At 39.1% G+C, this 20,831-nt stretch overlaps 1 protein-coding gene across 1 annotated transcript in view; it reads left to right on the top strand.

Annotated features, from left to right (window-relative positions):
* C9 (complement C9) overlaps window positions 1-20,831 on the top strand; it is a 54,993-nt gene that overhangs the window by 14,440 nt on the left and 19,722 nt on the right. Inside the window, 3 exon segments of the mRNA XM_028169033.2 lie at window positions 206-353; window positions 7,660-7,798; window positions 18,632-18,901. Coding sequence (XP_028024834.2) covers window positions 206-353; window positions 7,660-7,798; window positions 18,632-18,901 — 557 coding nt within the window.

Here is a 20,831-nt window from a genome sequence, read left to right as displayed (position 1 = left end):
AAAGAAATGTGCTTCCAGACGCTAATGCTTCCAAGCATGAAAGGGGCTGAAAAAAGGGCCATCTATATAGTCTATACCAATAATTCAAATATAGGTGTGGTCCCTCCCCTCTATCATTAAAGTATGTTTGATAACTTAAGAAAAGAAGAGAGAATTTGGCCTGAGAGACACAGTGTCTTTCTGTCTTTTCTGATTTTGATTGCAGGCATGTGCATAAAGAGGCGACTTCTGTGTAATGGTGACAATGACTGCGGAGACTTTTCAGATGAAGATGACTGTGAAAATGATCCTCGTCTTCCCTGCCGCAACAAAGTGGTGGAAGAGTCGGAGCTGGCACGGACAGCAGGCTACGGGTCTGTACCCCACGTGGTAGAGGGTTTGAGCTGGTACAAAGAGTAGCCTATGAGTCTGTATTCTGTTTGAATTACATTTGAGCTTGAAAGAAGGTAAATGCTGAATCAGTATCTCAAAATAATTTGGACAAACTGCCTGGCCTCAGTAGGCATCTGTAGAATAGACTAGACCATCAGGATGATAGGTGATTACTTCCGAGTCCAGTAAGAGATGAGAAACCTTGTTTATCAACCTCTGGAAGACCATAGCAATATTGAAATGACATGTTAACATTTGAAATTGAATTGCCAGTCGTAGGTCTGGCAATTCAATTCAAATATTTGAATAGCCAGGAAGCCTGTCTTCTGTTGGAATTTCTCTTGGATATATACCTGGGTATAAATTCTCTCTCAGGAGGTGACAGCGTTCTGGAGTTTACCCAAGAGGAAAAGGACAGAGGAAGCAGTTCTGATGCCAGATGGGGCTGGTGTTGAGACTCTGGTTCTCATCAAAGAACTGAAGTTTCACTTGTTTCCCATACAAACTATAGGCATTCCAGCAGGGTCAGCTAGGATGAGACGTCTTAGACAGTTTAGAACTTAGAGTTACACAGACTAGAGACCATTTGCAGAGATCTGTGCTCTCAGAGTTGGAAAATAACATAGGCCTGAGGTTCTGTACTGTTCTATTTCATTTAGTTAGAGAACATTCCAGGAATGTCCACAGCAAAGTTTCCATTAGTTCTGATCTGTTTTCAGTAAAGGTACTTTGGGTGGATTTGTTGGCAAATTGTCCCCAACAGAGACACAGGTGTTCCCCCATCCAGTGGTATATTGACAGCGATGGTACATGGCTGTGTTTCATGGGCTGTAATGCAATGGGCCTCTTCATCCTCATAACCCCAGTGCCTTGTTCATAATAGACACTCAATTAATACTGGTGGGTTGATAAATTGGTGAGTTAATTGATTAATTAATTAAAATAAATGCTTCTAAAATACTGTCAATTGCATCAGGTAAGATTGAAACTGGGTCCCTGGAAAGAAATTCAGGCTCAGGACTTGAGTCCTGGGAATGGGAATGAGGAGAGGAAAGAAGATGGGGGTGATGGTAAGATCAAGGTCTGATAGAGGGACTGAGGCAGTGGTTCTCAACCAGAGAGGATTTTCCTCTTGGGGGACATTTGGTCATGTCTAGGAGTTGTCAGTGGCCACGACTGGGATATGGAAGTGGGGAGCTTTCTGGGGGGTGAGGAAAAACTACTGACATCCAGTGGGCAGAGACCCTGGATGATACCACAGTGCACAGGACAGCAATATGTCAGGAATGCTGAGGTTGAGAAGAACCCTACACTGAGGAACTGGGCAGTTCCTAAGACAGGACCTGTGTATCAGGTTTGGCTGAAAACAGAGATGTCTCCTCTCTCTATGGCAGATGAAACATACACTTGTTTAATCACTGTAGCAATAAAATTTCAGGATACCAAGAGTCAGACCCCAGATAAAACATTTCACATGTCCTTTATCCCTTCATAAAATCTTATCCTAGCAGAGTCCAGATATAACCCACAGTGCCTTTGCCCAGAGCCTAAAAATAGGAATCTCAAATCAGATGGGATGGTCTTGAGCCCTGCACTCAGCAGGGCCTCTTCACAGTTGGCAGAAATGGAATGGGGGTTGTCCGAAACTTTATAACCACAGCGTACTCCAATAAGTCCTGACTCTTCTTGCAGCTTTCCTCTGGGAGAGACTGTGAGTCTATGGTAAAAGCCCATTACTACTTTACTTGCTTTATTTGGGATCGAAGAAACGGTTTTCTCTCTAATCTAAACAAACAGACTTGAAGCAGGGCATTACCTGTGTTACGTATGTCTCCTTCTATGCAAATTTACATCTGATTTTATAGGAAAAGGATACAGAAACCGTAGCCCTCTTGGCTGAAAAACAATCATTTGTAATCTATAGGTTTCCTTCGTTCGGGGAAAAGAAAATTTGTTCTATCGCATTTGCCAGGGAGTTTCATAATGAGTCACACCCGAGAGTGGCCAGGACTCCTTAAATACCTGCCTTAGCACGGTCAGGGCTGGTGATGACGGACGTCACAGGGCTGAGCCTTCAGGACTAAGTGAGAAGGTGGGGACCCAGCTACGTGGAAAGGTTGGCTGAGAGGTGGAAAGTGAGGTAGGCTCTGAAAGAATCAGCCCACCAATGGTTTTGATTAAGTTCCCCATTACCATGAGCAGTCATCTATAGCTAACTTAGTCTTTTTTTTTTTTTTTAAAGGATTTTCTTATTTATTTATTTATTTATTTATTTATTTTTGGCTGTGTTGGGTCTTCGGTTCGTGCGAGGGCTTTCTCCAGTTGCGGCAAGCGGGGGCCACTCTTCATCGCGGTGCGGGGACCGCTCTTCATCGCGGTGCGCGGGCCTTTCTCTATCGCGGCCCCTCCCGTCGCGGGGCACAGGCTCCAGACGCGCAGGCTCAGCAATTGTGGCTCACGGGCCCAGCTGCTCCGTGGCATGTGGGACCTTCCCAGACCAGGGCTCGAACCCGTGTCCCCTGCATTAGCAGGCAGATTCTCAACCACTGCGCCACCAGGGAAGCCCGCTAACTTAGTCTTTATAACCTATTGTTCTCTGACAGCTTTCATGTGCATAATACTTTGAATTTTTCAAAATCTTTTTTGCACATTCCCTCTCTTGGCTTTTCATAAAAATCCTGTGGAGCTGGTTAGTGGGGGTATTACAGTCACCTTATAGATCAGAACTGAGTGAAATAAATAAGGCTATTTGACACATTAGTTGCTAGCAGAACTAAAATCCAAGCTTCCCTGACTGATAGAAACTACGTTTTTTTTTACCCTGCCACCTAACCCTCTCTTTCTCCCCACATGCCCATCAGCACCGATGTCATTCCCCCTACATCACTACAAAGCCCACAGGTCAACTCCCTGACTTCAAAGCAAAACTAACCTTAGAAGATGAAACTCCTTAAGTAGCTATTTATTACCCAAATATTTGAATTAAGAGCATAGAAGAGTAGTATAAATCAGTAATTAAGATTTAAGAAGAGGTTTCAAAATAACATGCTTTGTTATAGTTATGATATTCTTCAATACCATTGATATTACATATTTATTTACTATACATCTTCATTACGCTTATATGGGGCTATGGGACTACACTGAAATAGAAGTAATAACAGTAAACATCTTAATCACAGCAACATGCTTCTAAACTGTCCAGTCTGGAACACCTCAACAAGTTTTATCAGAAGTAATATACAGTCAGATTCTTTTACACATGAAAGTCACAAGTACTCATAGTAATACATTTATACTTGTTTTCATTTGAAGGACTCTCATTTAAATTCTCATGCCAGGAGAATTCACCTGTATCACACGTATTTCAGCCTCTTGTCTTGTAGGAATCTGAGATTCTCCACAGGTGTTCTGGGAAATCCCCAACCCATCTTGCATTCATTGAAAAAAAATATAAATCCAAACCAGCTGTAAATGATGTGCTCTATACAAGGAATTACTTTTGTGTGGGATCTAAGCATAACACCACTTCTGCGGAGGGATCCTGCTCTTCAGTTCACCTGGTAAATTGGAACTGCCTACGGTTCTAGGTGAAGGTGTGAAAACAGGCATCTCTAAGTGCTGTCAAAGAACACAGGCTTTTTATTTCCCAGGCGATGACATTCCATCCATGAGAAGTTTTCATGTTTCTTGGCAGAAAATAATATCGGCTCATTCTAGACTCGACTGGCTGTCTCTGTAGTAGTGGAACCAAGTCAGAAGTTCTGAAACATTTCTTCCTTAGTTGTACTTTAGACTCTGGATCAGCTTCACTGTAACTTTCCAGATGGATCTAGCCTACTGGGCAATTTGCTGTTCTGTGAAACAAAAACCTTCAAGCTGGAGTATGTATAGCATGGGGTACAAAATGACTTTCCACAGGGGACATAGGTGAGTTTTATGATAATAGTTTCCTCAAGTTAGTCAAGCCTTGTAAGTCAAGTGGTCTCCAATTCTTTTTACCAACAGCATTGAATGATGTCCTAATCAATTGTCAGGTAATGGACTATAAAAATAACTTTTAATGACAGACTAGTATGTGTTCTTTTTCGGGGGGGAGCATAAAACTCAGAAGATCAAAGAATTGAGTGACATTGCTGTGGCAAAATTCTTTCTATTCTTATCTACTTATTCATGTGAGTAAAATTTCTCAGCATTTACCTCTATAAAAATGGGAAGTAGAAATACAATTGGTACTCAGCCCTATCTTTTTCTAGCAAGAAGTAATATTCATCCATGGGTACAGTAGCTAATCAATTAATTAAAAAGGAAGCCCCATTCATTTCATTGAGAGAGAACTATCCAATAAAATTTTACTTAGGTTTATTAACTATTTTTAAATTTTAATATACTTAAATATACTACTAATAATGGTAATTCAAATCCAGAAGAATTTTTTAAATACTTAGACCTTATGGTCAAAGGATATTTAATGTTTTAAAATTTTCAATTAATACCTTTTTCATACAGAAAAGTGTGAAAAAGTGATCAATTAAAACTTCCAAGCATAAAACTACATTACATTAGGTTAAAATTCTGGATCAGAAATGGAATAGAAATATGTATTCAAGCATAAAAGGGGGATAAGGGCATATGGGATATCTCCCTATCGTCCACTCATCTTGCCATGAATCTAAAACTGCTCTAAGAAATAAGGTCTATTTTTAAAAGAAGAAAGAATCAAAAGGAATACCATAAAACATCCAACTGTTAAAGAAATATAAACATTGTAGTCACTTGATACCCATCATCACTATAGAATTTATATTCCATTGGATTTATTTTTAAAAGAGGCAAAATAATTATATTTTAAAGCATAAATATTTACAGCTTGCTGAGAAGTTATATCCTTTGCAACTACTTAAACTTAAGAGGGAACATTTTAGCTGTCCAACTAAAACTGTTCAAGGAGGCATAGTTTATCAACATTTTTTATAGATTAGACAAGCAGAAAAATCTGAAGACTACTACCCAAAAACATGCCATATACATTTCCACCTGCGGAATTTTGCACCCTTGTTCCTCCTGCCCTTCAGGCCCCATCCTTCAAAACGCAAATTAAATCCTACTCCTTCTAAAACCCTTTTTATGACCCTGCCATGGGGACCTCTTCTTGGGAACTTTTTTTTTTTTTTTTTTTTTTTTAAGATTTATTTGTTTATTTATGGCTGTGCTGGGTCTTCGTTTCTGTGCGAGGGCTTTCTCTCGTTGCGGCGAGCGGGGGCCACTCTTCATCGCAGTGCGCGGGCCTCTCACTATCGCGGCCTCTGTTGTTGCGGAGCACAGGCTCCAGACGCGCAGGCTCAGTAGTTGTGGCTCACGGGCCCAGTTGCTCCGCGGCATGTGGGATCCTCCCAGACCAGGGCTCGAACCCGTCTCCCCTGCATTGTCAGGTAGATTCTCAACCACTGCGCCACCAGGGAAGCCCCCTCTTGGGAACTTTGTACATCACTTACCTGTACTACTCATTTGGCACATGCATATTCGTCCTTGGACTATTGTTTGAAATTGGTAATTATATCCAACCCCTTACCTTGAATATAATTTTAATGAGATCAAGGACTGTATTAACTGTCTTAATATTACCCACTCTTTATTACAAACACTACACTACCCGTAGATATAGTACTCTTAAGAATTCATCACCATTATAAGCAAAGATTAATGTCCTTATTCACTGAACACAAAGAGGTGCAGCGTCTCCGTTAATGAGATATATGGAAGACAAGTTCACTACAAAATAAAGAAAATGTACTGGAGGTCTTGTTTAAGAAACCAACACAGATCATTTGTTTCCAGTATTCTATGTCTTTGTATTGAAACCTTAGTAATATTTTTTAAACTATTTATTGCTCACATGTCTGTAGATGCAGGGATGGGTGAAAAATTGAAGCCAAAATTTTAATCTCCCATCCAGGATAAGATATTTAAGAAAGTAAACTAGATATATAGTGTTTCTTTTTTCCTCTCTTTTTTATTCGAGTGACTAGGTCTAATTTTTGGCCCTTTATTAGAAATTAGGGCCATAGCATTTTTCATGAAAAGTATTTTTAGGGGAGCAAAAAAGTGAGGAGTTAATTCTAACTATACAGTCAGCCTTGAGAAAGGTATTCCTGAATCAGTTCCTTAACTTGCCTTTCATTCAAGTTGAGCTATAATGTTCATTCTACGTGTAGATTCAAAGTTTATTAAGAATGTGCTGTTTATACAAAGATGTTTTTTAACTAACCAACTGGCTAGGATACTCGTCCACTTATTTTTCTTGCATTAGCAATGGGTCTGCAGTAAGCCATCCACACCCTTTGACAAATTGCTCTTGAAACCACCAACCGGCTTTGTAATCCAGCTCACTGGAGTTAGGGATGTGGTCCAGAACAATGGAAGACTTTATGCTTTTGTGCCAAGCTAAGTTATAGATGTGAGGAGCGAACCTCCATTTGGCCTCCCTGCCCTGGGGTCATTTATTCCAGATACAGTCTAGACAGCAATGACTATTTCGCCAATTAGTACTTCACAAAGAATGAACTGCTTCTTTTTCATACATTGGCTTTTGGCTTACAAATCAAAGTAAATACTTTTTAGGCTAAACAAGATTCCTATTTCTGAATTAAAGCTTGCCAAATAAAAATATTTTGCTGGGAGAAAAAAGTAGAACTTTTGAGAATGCCTTGCTGGATGATGACATTTTAGTGTTCCTCTTGTAAGTATAATAAGAGTAAAATAAGCCTGGAGGGAACAAGGTTCTTGACAATCAATGAGACAGCTGGAGGGAAAGGTTTAAGTTTAAAGAGAATGGAGAGAGAAAGAGCGCCAACGTTGATTCACAGATTAAAAATTACATGCATAAGTTATACTGCCCCCCTGAGATGCTCTGTTCTCAAATAATTTAAAGCAGTGGTATTACAGCATTGGCTTTTAGTTCACCAAGGGAGGCTAGCTAAGGGTTACATCAGTGGAGTTCCACTCTTGAAGCCAGATGGACCCTTGCTTCCTACTTACTGCATTTCTTTCATTGTGCTCAACGGTGCCCTAGTTGCCTAGAAGAGTTTATAAGACCTTCTTAATATGTACTTCCCGCCCAGGACACAGAGCAGAGGTGACCAGGCTCTTGCTTCTATTCCTGATTATATCCCATCATCACATGGGTGGTGGGGACATGAGTTGAAGCTCTCTTTCCCCAGTGACCGAGGGCTGCCTTGCATTAGCTCCTGGTGTCTCCACGCCTGATGTTACTCTGTTCACTCTCAGGATCAACGTCCTAGGGATGGATCCCCTCAGCACCCCTTTCAACAACGAGTACTACAACGGACTCTGTGATCGAGTTTGGGATGGCAACACCTTGACGTACTACCGCAGACCCTGGAACGTGGCTTCCCTGGTCTATGAAGTAAGTATCCTCAGAAGAAAACACATTGTTCAGCTTTAGCTGAAAAATTGTTTCCATAAGTTTCCTACTAAATAATATGAAAAATTCAGTAGAATGAAAATTTAATGTGAACGTAAGATTGACTTAAAGAAGAGGAGATGTAGCTTGGGTCTCTTTAGAAAATATGCAATAGTCTACAATCTTCAGTAATATGCACCCAGTGGTAGAGTTTTGGCAAATACTTAAACTCTGTAAAAAGAATCATCTAAGGTTCTGATGAAACTAAAAATTAAATTAGTGCTGATTTAAGGACTGTGTACACTGCTTCCATGCTGTCGAGGCTCGGTTTTCGCTAACCTACCAATGAACCACCATCTTTACATTTGTTTTCCTTCACTAGTCCCCCTTGTAAAACCTGCTTGACTAATGTGAGTGGCTGTAGTCACTCACCTCAAACCCCTCCAGTTCTAGTGAAACTATTTCTTAAAGTGATTTTTACTCTACAAAATGCTACCTCAAACCTACCACCTTTCTACAGGTCACCTAAATTCTCTAGAGCCATCCACAAACTATACCCCCTTATTCAAAGGATTAATATTTATCACCTTTAGAGATATTTTGGGGGCTCTAAACAAGATATAATAAAGAATAATAATTAGCTTATTTTGAACCAGTAGTTACAATAATCTGTTTCTTTAATTGGTCCCATTGGTGACCCATAAAATTCACTTTATTCAGTCATTACAATGTCCTTCATTATCATTGTCACTCCCACCAGTTTGAAAAACATATATATTTTCAATAATTGTAGTTAATATTCCTTTTATCTCTAACAATGTTGTAAATCAAACCCTACCCATTGCAGCCTGAAGTGATCATGCTCTCTCACGAATGCTAAAGATTTAATGTCCCTACTTATTTGACTGGCATCTTTTTTCACATGTGACCACATTGTCATATTTTTGGTGCCTATAAGTCCAGAATAAAATCAGTTTCTCACAAATCGCAGGGAACATTTTGGATTATTGATCTTTCCCATCATGCCAGGTTAACTTTCTTTAAGTACGTGTTTCGAGGGGAAGATTATCATCTTTCTAAGAAGAATTATACATGTTCTACTTTCTTCGAAAGAGTATGCCAAAGATAAGGGAACCTCTGTCATTGCTGATGCAAGAAGGGTTATTGTTGTGTTGTTTTATTTTTTTAGTTCTCAGGTCTGTGCTGTACAGTCTTCCTGTCTTTGTCACTGTCACCAGCCTCCTAGCTTCTCTGTAGGGTTAGTAACTGATGTGAACCAAGAAGTGAGGGCTGGGGGCTTGCCTGGGACTGATCTTGAAGCTACATTTGGAGAGTAAGCATGTTGTTTTCCCTTATCTACAACCCTGGAAACAGATGTACTTCCACACTCAGAAGGGTTTGGATCTTACAAAGGTGATGTGGTGCTTACCCTGTATATTACTTACACCCCAGGTGGAGTTGGGAGCAGCACCTTAGAATCAAACACATTAATATATCTATGGCAAAATTAACCAATGTTCACACAAAGTGGAAGAAATGAAGACAATAACTTTTTATCAGTTCAGATCAGATTAAGGCCTTCAAATGAGTTTTGGCATCAAGCTTAGAAAAAAACCAACAGGGATTATGGACCTGAGTATTAATTTGGTGCCACCTGAGAAGGAGTGCTGATGGAGTTGACTGGGGGCTTGTTAAAGTCCCCAGATCACACCCTTGGTGCTAGTAATGCTGATTTTCCCCTTATTCTAATCTGTTATGGTCTTGGAAAATGAATAGCTGAACATAAAAGAATGTGCGTGAGCTTGTTGAGTGGAAATCTCAATTTTGACTTCTTAGAGAGGGCTACTTTCTGCACTTTCTAATATTCAATGACATATTTTACCTACTTTTTCGTGTATGTTATTATTATAGTGCCTGAAGGCAAAGAATGCATATTTTTCTTCCTTATAGCTATTACCAATACTCAACTCAATATATGTATAGGGTAGGTGCTCAACAACATTTTACTGGATGAATTAATTTTTTAAATCTTGTTTTAGTTACTTATTGGCAATCATTTACTGTCTTTCATTTTTTGAAAGAATTCTACGGACCTATCATTCCATGGGGAATATCCCTTGATAATGATACCTTACTCTGATACATTCACACTCCCTCAGTGCCGCTTGTTTCAAATGCGGCTCTGGCTCTAGAACACACTGCATAGGTTAGAATCCCATCTCTGCCCCAAACAGCAGTGAGATCTGGGCAAACTATTTATCCTCATCATGCCTCAGTTTCCTCATCTGTAAAACAGAAATAATAATGCCTACCTTGTAAAGATAAATGAGTCTATGTATGTGAAACATTCACAAAGTTTTTGGCACTAGCAAACACTCAATAAATATTTGCTATTCTTCACAGGGAACTCTCCTTAATGCTCTGTGGTGACCTAAATGGGAAGGAAATCCAAAAAAGAGGGGATATATGTATACATATAGCTGATTCACTTTGCTGCGCAGCAGAAACCAACACAACATTGTAAAGCAACTGTACTCCAATAAAAAAAAATTTTTCTATTCTTTTTTAAAATATAAGAACACTGAGCTATGGTAAAAGACTTAGCTATGGTTAAATGCATAATTAGTGGTTACACTCTAGGTGAAGTTTACTGGCTGCTTTGTAAGTACTTTGTAAGTAATGATCAAGAACAACTGAAGCTTGCAATTATGGGGGGAAAAAGTGGTGATTACATCTAGGAATTAGTTCCTTTTCACTTGTTTTTCTTTAGTCTTCTCTGCTTTTGTTGTTGAAAGTAACAACTTGTAAATCAGGTTTCAGGTTTTCATTATAATTCTCTTTAAATCTGGATCTCCATGAGAATGTAAGATTTTGTAGGTCAACAAAGGTTTGTAAAATGCACCTGGATTATAATCATCCTTTCCACCCCAAATCCTAACAAAATCCTGAATAACTTTTATATCATGTGGATTGCCAATAATTTCTTGCTATCTCTTAACTTCCTATATCTGTCCCACTCGAGTCACTCACATCTCCAGCTACATCCTTAACCTTGTGTTCACCAGAACTACGCTGCCTCTGAAATCTGAAACATGTAACCCTTTGCCTCATCATAACTATCCAGCGTCTCAGCTCTTATCCTCATTTATGACCACTAACATACCTTTGGACCCCATCTAGACCCAGGTCTTCAGGTGCATCTATTTTTCTTCTAATCTATCTTGCTCCTCTTATGTTCAGTTCTTTCCTCTAATCAATCCATATCCATTTTTGACCACCAGATAATATTATCAATGTCCTGCTTTCTATTCCTTCTATAATCTAGAAAAACTCCTACTTTGGATGAACCCTATTACTTTTCTGCCTAAACTTATCCTGCTGGGCACTGTAGAGAAAATCATACTAATAATACAGGAACGGGTAGCTTTATAACCTCCACGCAGCTCAGTAGGTCCACACGCCTCCCCGTAGTCTGTGTTCCTCCCCACCCTCCGTGGGGGCAGTTTAAAACTTTCAGCAACCTCCTCAAGTTCTTTACCTCACCATTCTGAGCGCAGTAGATGGCAGGAGCTCCAACTGGACAGAGAATACCCAAGCCACAGGCAAGAATTTTCTTATTTTCTTTCAAAGTTGTACATTCTTATTTTTTTCAATGTTGTACTTGTGTACAAACTTATTTGACACAAAGTCTATTCTTACATCCTTCTGATCTGTCTCAGTAGAAAATATATCTTTCTACCCCATACTCTGGATCTCATGCCAAGTACCTTGCTTATTATTCTAAGCCTTAGGTCTACCTCTTTCTCTCTCATTTTCCACCCCACCCTTAATATATAAATATCTTCAAGGTTCTCATTTAAAAACAAAAAACAAAACCACGAAAAGGACACCCTCATCTCTGCATACTCTTCTCATCTACACTTGCTCTCTCCATTTTTGTACTTCCCATGAATTCCCCAGCTGTATTAGTTTTCTAGGGCTGCCATAACAAAGTACCACAGGCTGGTTGGTTTAAACAACAGAAATTGATTTTTTTCACAACTCTGAAGGCTGGAAGTCTGAGATCAAGATGGTGGCAGGGTTGGTTTCCTCTAAGGCCTCTATCCTTGATTGTAGGTGGCTATCTCCCTTATCTCCACGTGGTCTTCCCTCCATGCCAGTCTGATCCTAATCTCTCCTTCTTATAAGGACACCAGTCACACTGGATTAGAGCTCACTCTAATGACCTCATTTTAACTCAGTCACCTTTTTAAAGATTCTATCTCTAAATGCCATCACATTTTGAGGTAATTGGGCTTAGGAACTTCAACACATGGATTTGGGGGGAACACAGTTCAGCCCGTAATACCAAACCTCTGTTATCTTGTTACTCAAACTGTTTTCGTCAAAGTCGGTCTTAGGTTTCTTTTGAGCTCCCTTTACTGAGGACAGCCCTTAAATATTTCTGTTACCAGAGTTCCTACCTTGTTTCACTAATCTCTCTCTACATAGCCTCCTCGGGTGATTTCATCCCCCCCTGTGGCTTCAATTTTCACTTTCATCCTGATGATTTACAAATACTGCATTTCCAACCCAGGTCTCTCTCTGAACTGGATACCTGTGTAGTTTGTTGTCTGCAGACATCACACAGTTCACATATCCAAAGCTTATATCCCATCTTATTCCCAATTCTCTGTTCTTTGCTCTTGAATTCTCCACTTGGTAAATGAAACAATATCTTCCTAATCATCAAACTCAAAATATGGAAATCTTCCTAAAGATCTCCTCTACAGGTACATCTCCCTCAAAGCCCACAACATCCAATCAATCTCCAAGTTTCATTATTTTGTAAAGACTCTTAAATCTGTCTCTTCTTCACCACTCCCACTGCCATGCCCACTGCCTTAGGCTCCCATTATTTTCCATCTGGGCTACGATGTTTGTCCTCCTATCAGTTTGAGACCTCTGGTTTTGCTCAGTTTCAATTCATTCCACACACTTCAGTATGAAGATAAATGATAAATCTGATCTTATCACTCTGTTGCTTAAATTTGGTGATGTCTCCCTACAGCCTGCAGGATAATAATCAATCCCCTTGGCAGGGGGAAAAAGGTCATTCCTGATCTGGCTTTTGATTGCCACGTTACCCTCAGTTTTCTCCCCTGAATCCTCCATTACATGCCTTTCCTGCAAATTAATGCAATAGCCTTTGCTTTCCTTTCTGTTCTGGTCTTTATTTTGCTGTATCATATATACCCTTAGTTGAATTTCTAGTCATTTTATTTACCATGGAATCCTGAGAAACTAACATCATAAAGCAGGCTAAATAAATGATTGCTGAATTAATAAATAAATGCATGCAGTATATTGACACTCTTCTTTCAAAAAGCAAATGCTTTTTTTCTTTTGTAATGAAGGGAAGAACCCATATTCAAGAAAACATATAATTGGAATCACCATTAAAGTTGACAGCAACTGAAAACAGAGGCTTAATAAACATTTCAACCACTCTTTCTGCTGTCAGCTTGAGCCCATTTAGAAAACCTGGCGGTGTACAGATAAAATTTATTATATACACAGTGATTTATTTATTACATATTGTTGTTCCCAAGGAATAAATAATACTGTGCCTATAGAAACTGCTATCTTGAAAGGAACTACAGCCTACACTGAACTTATATGAGTTCAAATTTGGAGTCATAGGCAGGGGTCAATTATGAAGGTGCTCATATGCCATACTAAGTAACTTGGACATAATCCTGAGCATGGTAATGGAGCCATTGAGGAGAGCAATGTGGTCATAGTTTCATTTTAAATCTTTGTGTTTTGTGGAGATGAATTTTAAGGAGACAATACCAGAAATAATAGCAGAAAGAAGCTATTTTATGGTCCAAGAAGGAGATGATGAAAAATTGAACTGTGTCTATAATAGTAGAGGCTGAGAGGAAGAGACGAAATCCAGCTCAGTTTTGAGAACTAAGAGTTCAGTACAGAACTGGAGATAGTGGAGCATATGGTCAAGTGCCCAGTTCCGAATTAAATTCCCTGGATTTGAATTCTGATAAGTTCCTTCTCTTACCATCCATGTGACTCCAGGCAACTTATTTATCTTTCCTGAATCTCAGTTTCTTATCATAAAGTGGTATAATAACAATACATACTTCGTAGGAATTTGGAAAGGTTAAATGCATTAATAAGTGCAAAGTGCTTAGAAGAGTGTCTAACACAAAATAAACTCACAATAGATGAAAAATATGGAGACCCCCCAGTGGATGATAGGCCATCAAAGAAGACCTGAGAAGTGTGTGTGTGTGTGTGTGTTGGAAGGGGGAGTGGGGGATCTACCAAAAGAAGAGTTAAATCCAAGAAGAAGATAATGATTGACATCTGGATGGAGTTATCTTGCCAAGAGTAGATTATATGAATGTGAGGGTGGAGCCTGAATTGGAGGCAGAGATTTAAGTACCATCAGCATAGAGAGGATCATTGAAGTCTTGATAGTGCTTGAGATCATCCAGAAGGTGCACAATGAGAGAGAAAAGAACATAGAGAATGGAGTCCTAGAACCCACCAATATTGAAGATCTAGGCAGAGAAGATGATCTCTTGAAGATAGTTGTATTCATTATCTATTGCTAAATTTCAAATTACCCCAAAATTTAACGGCTAAAAGTTTAGGAATGTAGGTGTGGCTTGGCTAGGTACTTTAGCTGAGGATGACTCACAAGGTTGCAGGCAATCTGCTCTTTCCTGGTTCCTTCTCTCAATTAGTGAGAGATGGCTTTAATAATAATAGTAAATAGTATATGGTTTTATCCTTTATTTGTACATACAAAATCTTAGTGGCATCCTTAACAGTTTTCTCTTTACCTTTTATTCCCACTTGCTCTCCAAGCTTCCTCAATTTGAACTTTGGAATGTGTGTTGAGGTGTTCTATCTCCTCCGCTCCCAGTGTCAGAGTAATGTTTATTTCTTTTCAAGAAGCATTAGCTGATAAATCCTTAAACAGGATAGATTTCACTAACCCCTATAATATGCCTGGCCTGCTGGAAGATGTAAGCACCCTCGCCTTTCTCTCTGATTTCTGCTTCTCCAACATCTGTTTATTTGGTTCTCATAAAGAAACTTGTTTCCATCTGTGTGTCTTCCTACTTTCTATAATCCTGCCTCTGACCTCTCTTCAAAGACTTTTGCTCTTCTCTTCAAAACGATTCTACATATTGGTCCACGTCTGAATGCCTATCGTTGAGCTCAGACTTCTTTTTGATGGATGGATTTTGGCTTTTCAATCCAGCTCTTGTCTTTAGGTTTTCTGGGGTGACCCCACCCTCACTGTTTCAGACTCTACTCACTACTACCATCCTAGCATTAGTGAAAGAGGACCATTCAACAACATTCTAATTGACACCCTGACCAACGTTCCCTTATACCTGCAAGCAATCCTTCACACTGCTAAGTTGATCCCTGCCTAGAGCCAGTTCCTTTCTAACCAGTTCAGGTATAAGTGCAAGAGCCTACAAATTACACCACTCCTATCCCGCAGCCAATTAGAAGCCAGTGAGCTAAGAAGACCTTAGCCTTCTAGAAGAGTGAGGGAGAGGTGGTTTCCTGGTGCCATTTTGCTCAGCTTTGGCACTTCTCATCATGGAAGACTGAGTGGAATTGTCTTCATTTGCTTCTACTAGCCTTAGATTTCAAGGCAATAGAAATCTTATTCATTTTTCTTTCTTTTTCTTTTAATTGAAGTATAGTTGATTTACAATGTTGTGTTAGTTTCTGGTGTACAGCAAACTGAATCACCTTTATATATAGATATATATAGATTTTTTTTTTTTTTCAAGGCCATGTTCAGGGCAACATTTTCCATGAATCCGTTCTTCATTTTACCACTCAGAACCTGTCAAGCCCTCTTTGGCAGTGTAGCATAAGAATGAATAGCTCCACCCTGGAATCAGACTTCCTGGGTTTCATTGCTGGCTGGGCCACTTCCTAGCTGTATGATTATATGATCTTGGACAAATTTTTTAACCTATCTTTTCTTATCTGTAAAATGGGGATAATTATAGAAATTACCTTAAAGGTAGGAAGTTAAATATTTATTCTACATAAAACACTTTGAACAGCTGCTGGCACAGAGTAAGCACTCAATACATATGAGTTACTATTGTTAGCTATATTGGATCTGCATATTAAATTTAATACATCTTGGGCTTCCCTGGTGGTGCAGTGGTTGAGAATCTGCCTGCCAATGCAGGGGACACGGGTTCGAGCCCTGGTCTGGGAAGATCCCACATGCCGCGGAGCAACTAGACCCGTGAGCCACAACTACTGAGCCTGCGCGACTGGAGCCTGTGCTCCGCTACAAGAGAGGCCGCGATAGTGAGAGGCCCGCGCACCGCGATGAAGAGTGGCCCCCGCTTGCCGCAACTAGAGAAAGTCCTCGCACAGAAACAAAGACCCAACACAGCCAAAAATAAATAAATTAATTAATTAATTAATTTTTTTAAAAAAAGAGTTCATGGTTAAAGCAGGAGATATTCAAAGAAATAATTAATTTAAAAAAATTTAATACATCTTTATTATAATCTACTTTTTGCCAGGCACTTCACTAAGTGGTGAGGCCATGGAGGCGTGTGGGTAAGATGGATGTGGTCCCTGACTTCTTGGGGTTTACCATCTGAAGGTCTATTAAATAAGCCATTATAAAAGGGAAGCGTTTTTCATTTTGTTTTATTTTAAAAGAAGAGCCATGAGAGCTTATAGGAAACAGATTTGTTAGTCTGTGGGATCAGGAAAGGTCTCCCTAAAGAAGTGATGGTTAAGCTGAGACTTGAAATAGAAGTAGGGATTCACCAGGCCAGGGGTATATAGTGTGTGTGTGTGTGTGAGTGTGTATAATGTCTGTGTTAAGGGAGGATGGGGGAGGCTGGGGGATTAAGGAACATTCCAGAAAGTAAACGCAGCATAAGAGAGCCCTGTGGTGGGAAGAAGCATAGGCTGTGGAAATAGAAAGGAGGCCAGAGGGCTGGAGTACAGTCAGGGAGAGATTAACTTGGAATAAGTCTAGTTTAGACTTTATCTTAAAGGCAGTGGGAAGGTGAAAAGATTATAAACAGGGAAGTGACATGGTTAGGCTACTCTTCCCTTTGCATTGAGCATTTTTCCCAGCATGCCTTTCTTTAACGAAAATTATATGCATTTTAGTCTTTCCCATTAGATGGTGACTTTAGGTTTCTTGTCTTAGTCTGTTTGGGTTGCTATAACGAAATACCAGAGACCAGGTAGCTTAGAGACAACGAAATGTATTGCTCACAGCTCTGGAGGCTGGGCGTCTCAGATCAGAGCACCAGCAGGGTCGGGTGAGGGCCCTCTTCTGGGTTACAGACTTCTTGTTGTATCCTCACATGCTTGGCAGGGACTAGGGAGCTCTGTGGGGTCACTTTTATAAAAGCACGAATCTCTTCAAGAAGTCTCCTCCCAAAGGCCCCATCTCCTAATACCATCCCATTGGGCATTAGGATTTTAACATATGGATTTAAGGGGAGACATAAACTTTCAGACCACAGCATTCTTCATGCAGAACAGTCACCCATTGCATGCTACGGAGTCCAGTCTGTGCCACTGACTGAAGAGATGAGGGTCTCTTTCCAGACAAGAGTTGCAGCCTGTTACAGAGGACTTCTGGAAAGAGAGTTTGTTGAGATTAACAGCCCTCCCGTTGATGCCTGACAATAACCAAGTTGGCAAAGAAAGTTTTTGTTTGTTTCTTTCTTTGTTTTATTGAAGTATAGCTGATTCACAATGTTGTGTTAGTTTCTGGTACACAGGAAGGTGATTCAGTTTTATTCTTTTTCAATTCTTTTCCATTATAGGTTATTACAAGATATTAAATATAGTTCCCTGTGCTGTACAGTAATACCTCATTGATTATCTATTTTACATATAGTACTGTGTATCTGTTAATTCCAAGCTCCTAATTTATCCCTCCACCCTCCTTTCCTCTTTGGTAACTATAAGTTTGTTTTCTATGTCTGTGAGTCTGTTTCTGTTTTGTAAATAAGTTCATTTGTGTTCATTGAAAGTTTTAATTTTTAACTAGGTTACTTAGTTTTCTTTATACAAAAATGAATGTGGTAAATAAATAAATAAATAAATAAAGTCCAAACCACATAAAAGATGATGCAAGAAAAAGCAAGCCTGCTGCCACACCAGATATCCATTTACTCACAGTTCCTCTTACCCAGGGCAATCACGCCATGATTTGTCTATTTTTCCAGTAATTTCCCATGCATGTAAAGGCTTTTTTTTTTTTTTAAGTAGGCAGTAGAGTGTAAATGTTAAGAGGCAGTTCAGGGCTCAAGTCCTGGCCTTTCTACTTATATTAATTAACATGTGTAAAATGCTCAAAACAGTGCCTGGTCCATAAGGCTTCAGGAAGGCGTAGCTTTATCATTTCTTTCCTTCTTTTTCTACACAGATGGGAGTATATTGTGCATCTGATCTATTATGCAACTTGCTTTTTAATTATTAATATATTAACTCTTGAAAACTGGCTATGTTCTAAGTCCTTCATATGCTTTATTTCATTGACTCCTTACAACAACCTTTGGGCCAGGTATGGTGAGTATCCCTATTTTACACACTAGGAATCAGACTGGGCACAGAGAGGTTATCGTGTAATGTTCTCAAAGTCATCAGATCTGTATTTGAACCTTAGCAGTCTCACTTTCTTGCCTTGGCTCAACTTCTTTGTTCTACTCCCTTTCAAATAAGTTGCCTGATGTTTGTCTTTTTCCGTTTATTTTCGGTGGTGTTTTTGTATGTTGTTTGCAAAAACACTTTGCTATTCTCTTTTAGACCAAAGCCGACAAAAATTTCAGAACTGAATATTATGATGAACAGATGCAAATATTCAGAAGTATCATCCAAGAGAAGAAATCAAATTTTAATGCAGATTTAACTATAAAATACACACCTTCTGAAGCAATTGGACGGCTTAAAAGTAAAGATTCAGAACCTTCTGACAAAAAAGACTTTTCAAATTATTTAAATGCCCAGGGTAGCTTTCGATTTACATATTCCAAAAATGAAACTTACAAACTGTTGTTGTCATATTCTTCGAAGAAGGTAAGACCAAACATTTAATATAGAGAATATAATGGAATATTTTTCAAACTAACCAAACCTCCTCTTTTAAGTTTAATCGTTTAGAGCAGATAGAGCGCATAAGAGAAAGAAAAATAATACTCAACAAATCCTCAAATGTGTAGGTAGTTTGAAGGTCCAGAAGAAGAATGTTAACTGGAGAAAAATCTCTTCAGTATAGCAGTAATAAGTGGGTGAGATGTTTGTGGCTGTCAACAGAACAAGCATATTAAGAGTTCAGAGCATACTTTTTAGGACTTCCCTGGTGGTCCAGTGGTTAAGACTCCGTGCTGCCACTGCAGAGGGCACGGGTTTGATCCCTGGCCAGGGAACTAAGATCCCACATGCCGCATGGCGCCAACAAAGAAAAAAGGGAATTCAGAGCATGCTTTTTGACTGAGATTGTGGTGATAGACTGTTAAATTTATATTCTCTTCAGAAGTACAATGAAAAATCATACTAAGGAATTTGGGTAATTCACTGTAATGTCTTAGAATGATGGCTATTTACTTACTGTAAAGTGTATTTCTAAAGTAACAATGCCATGAAATTGTACACATTGCATATGAAATTGGTCTGCTTACTTTGTAATCATACCTTTAATTTGAGACTTTGAAAATGTGTTTGTTTTTTAATATTTAAGCCAGATTTAGAAGTTTGTTTCATCGCCTTTGGAATAAATATAGAATATACTTTCTGTAGTCAGTATGATGCTGGTAAAATGCTCACTCTTTCTTTTCTGATATCACAGTCACCTATTTAGATACCCTTCTTCCACTTAAAAAATAATACTCATTCACTCTTAGTACTTATATTATGCCTAATTGTATAATGGGTCGGTCGATACATCGCCTCTATATCCGCATGCACACTCGCCCAAAGGATGCAGTTGGAAAATCTTTTAAGTCATTCAACAAATATTTAATTGTGGACTTACTATGTGGCCAGGCACTGTTCCAGGTGCTTAGAATACATTTGTGAACCAAACTCATAAAGAATCTTCTCATGGAGCTGAAAGTTTAGCAGGGGGAGATAGACAGAAACAAACATAACAGTAAAAAAGGAAGCTATATAGTATTTAGAAAATGATAGGTGCTATAGAATAAAATGAAATATAGAGTAGTATAATGGCAATCAGGACTCCTGGGCAGATGGCAGTATTAAAAAAGAAGCTTAGGGTAGGCTTCACTGAGGAGATGAACTCTGAATAAAGATTTGAAGGAGAGGAAATAGTCAAATAGTTATATTTGGGATGATATATCTGGCAGAAGAATCTATTAAAGACAAGTCCCTAAGATGGGAACATACCTGCCCATTGGGCCAAAGTGAACAGAAGGAGAAAAGGTCAGAGAGGTTACCTTGAATCAGATCATAAAGGGCCCCACAGCCTGTTCTAAGAGTTTGGTTTTTTCAGTGAGTGACATGAGGGACCACTGGAATGTTTTGAATAGAAGGGTGACATATTCTAATATATTTTCAGTGATTACTCTGGGTACTGTTGAGAAGAGATTATGAAAGTTAAGAGCAAAAGGAAGAAGGTTTGTTAAAACTATTGCAAGAATCCAGGTGAGAGATGATGACAGTTCAGGAAGGACAGTTGTAGAGTCAAACATGACTCTACAAACGCCAAAATTTTTGGCCTGAGCAACCGGAAGGATGGAGTTGCTATCAACTGAGATGGAGAAAATTTCAGGTAGAGCAGGTTTGGAGAAGAAGACCAGTAGTTAAGTTTTAGTTAGATTAAGTTTGAGATGTCTATTAGACATTCCACTGGAGATGTCAAATAGGAAGTTGATGTTATGAGTCTGGAATTTGGGAAAGAGGTCTGGAATTAAGCTCTAAGTTTCAGAGTTGTTAATATATAGATGGTGCTTAAAGTCATAGGCTTTGGTGAGACCACTAATGAAGTTAG

The sequence above is a fragment of the Balaenoptera acutorostrata genome, chromosome 2 (assembly GCF_949987535.1).
Source record: "Balaenoptera acutorostrata chromosome 2, mBalAcu1.1, whole genome shotgun sequence".
NCBI lineage: Eukaryota > Metazoa > Chordata > Mammalia > Artiodactyla > Balaenopteridae > Balaenoptera > Balaenoptera acutorostrata.
The sequence above is the reverse complement of the archived record's forward strand: the minus strand, read 5'-3'. Positions and strand labels throughout refer to the sequence as shown.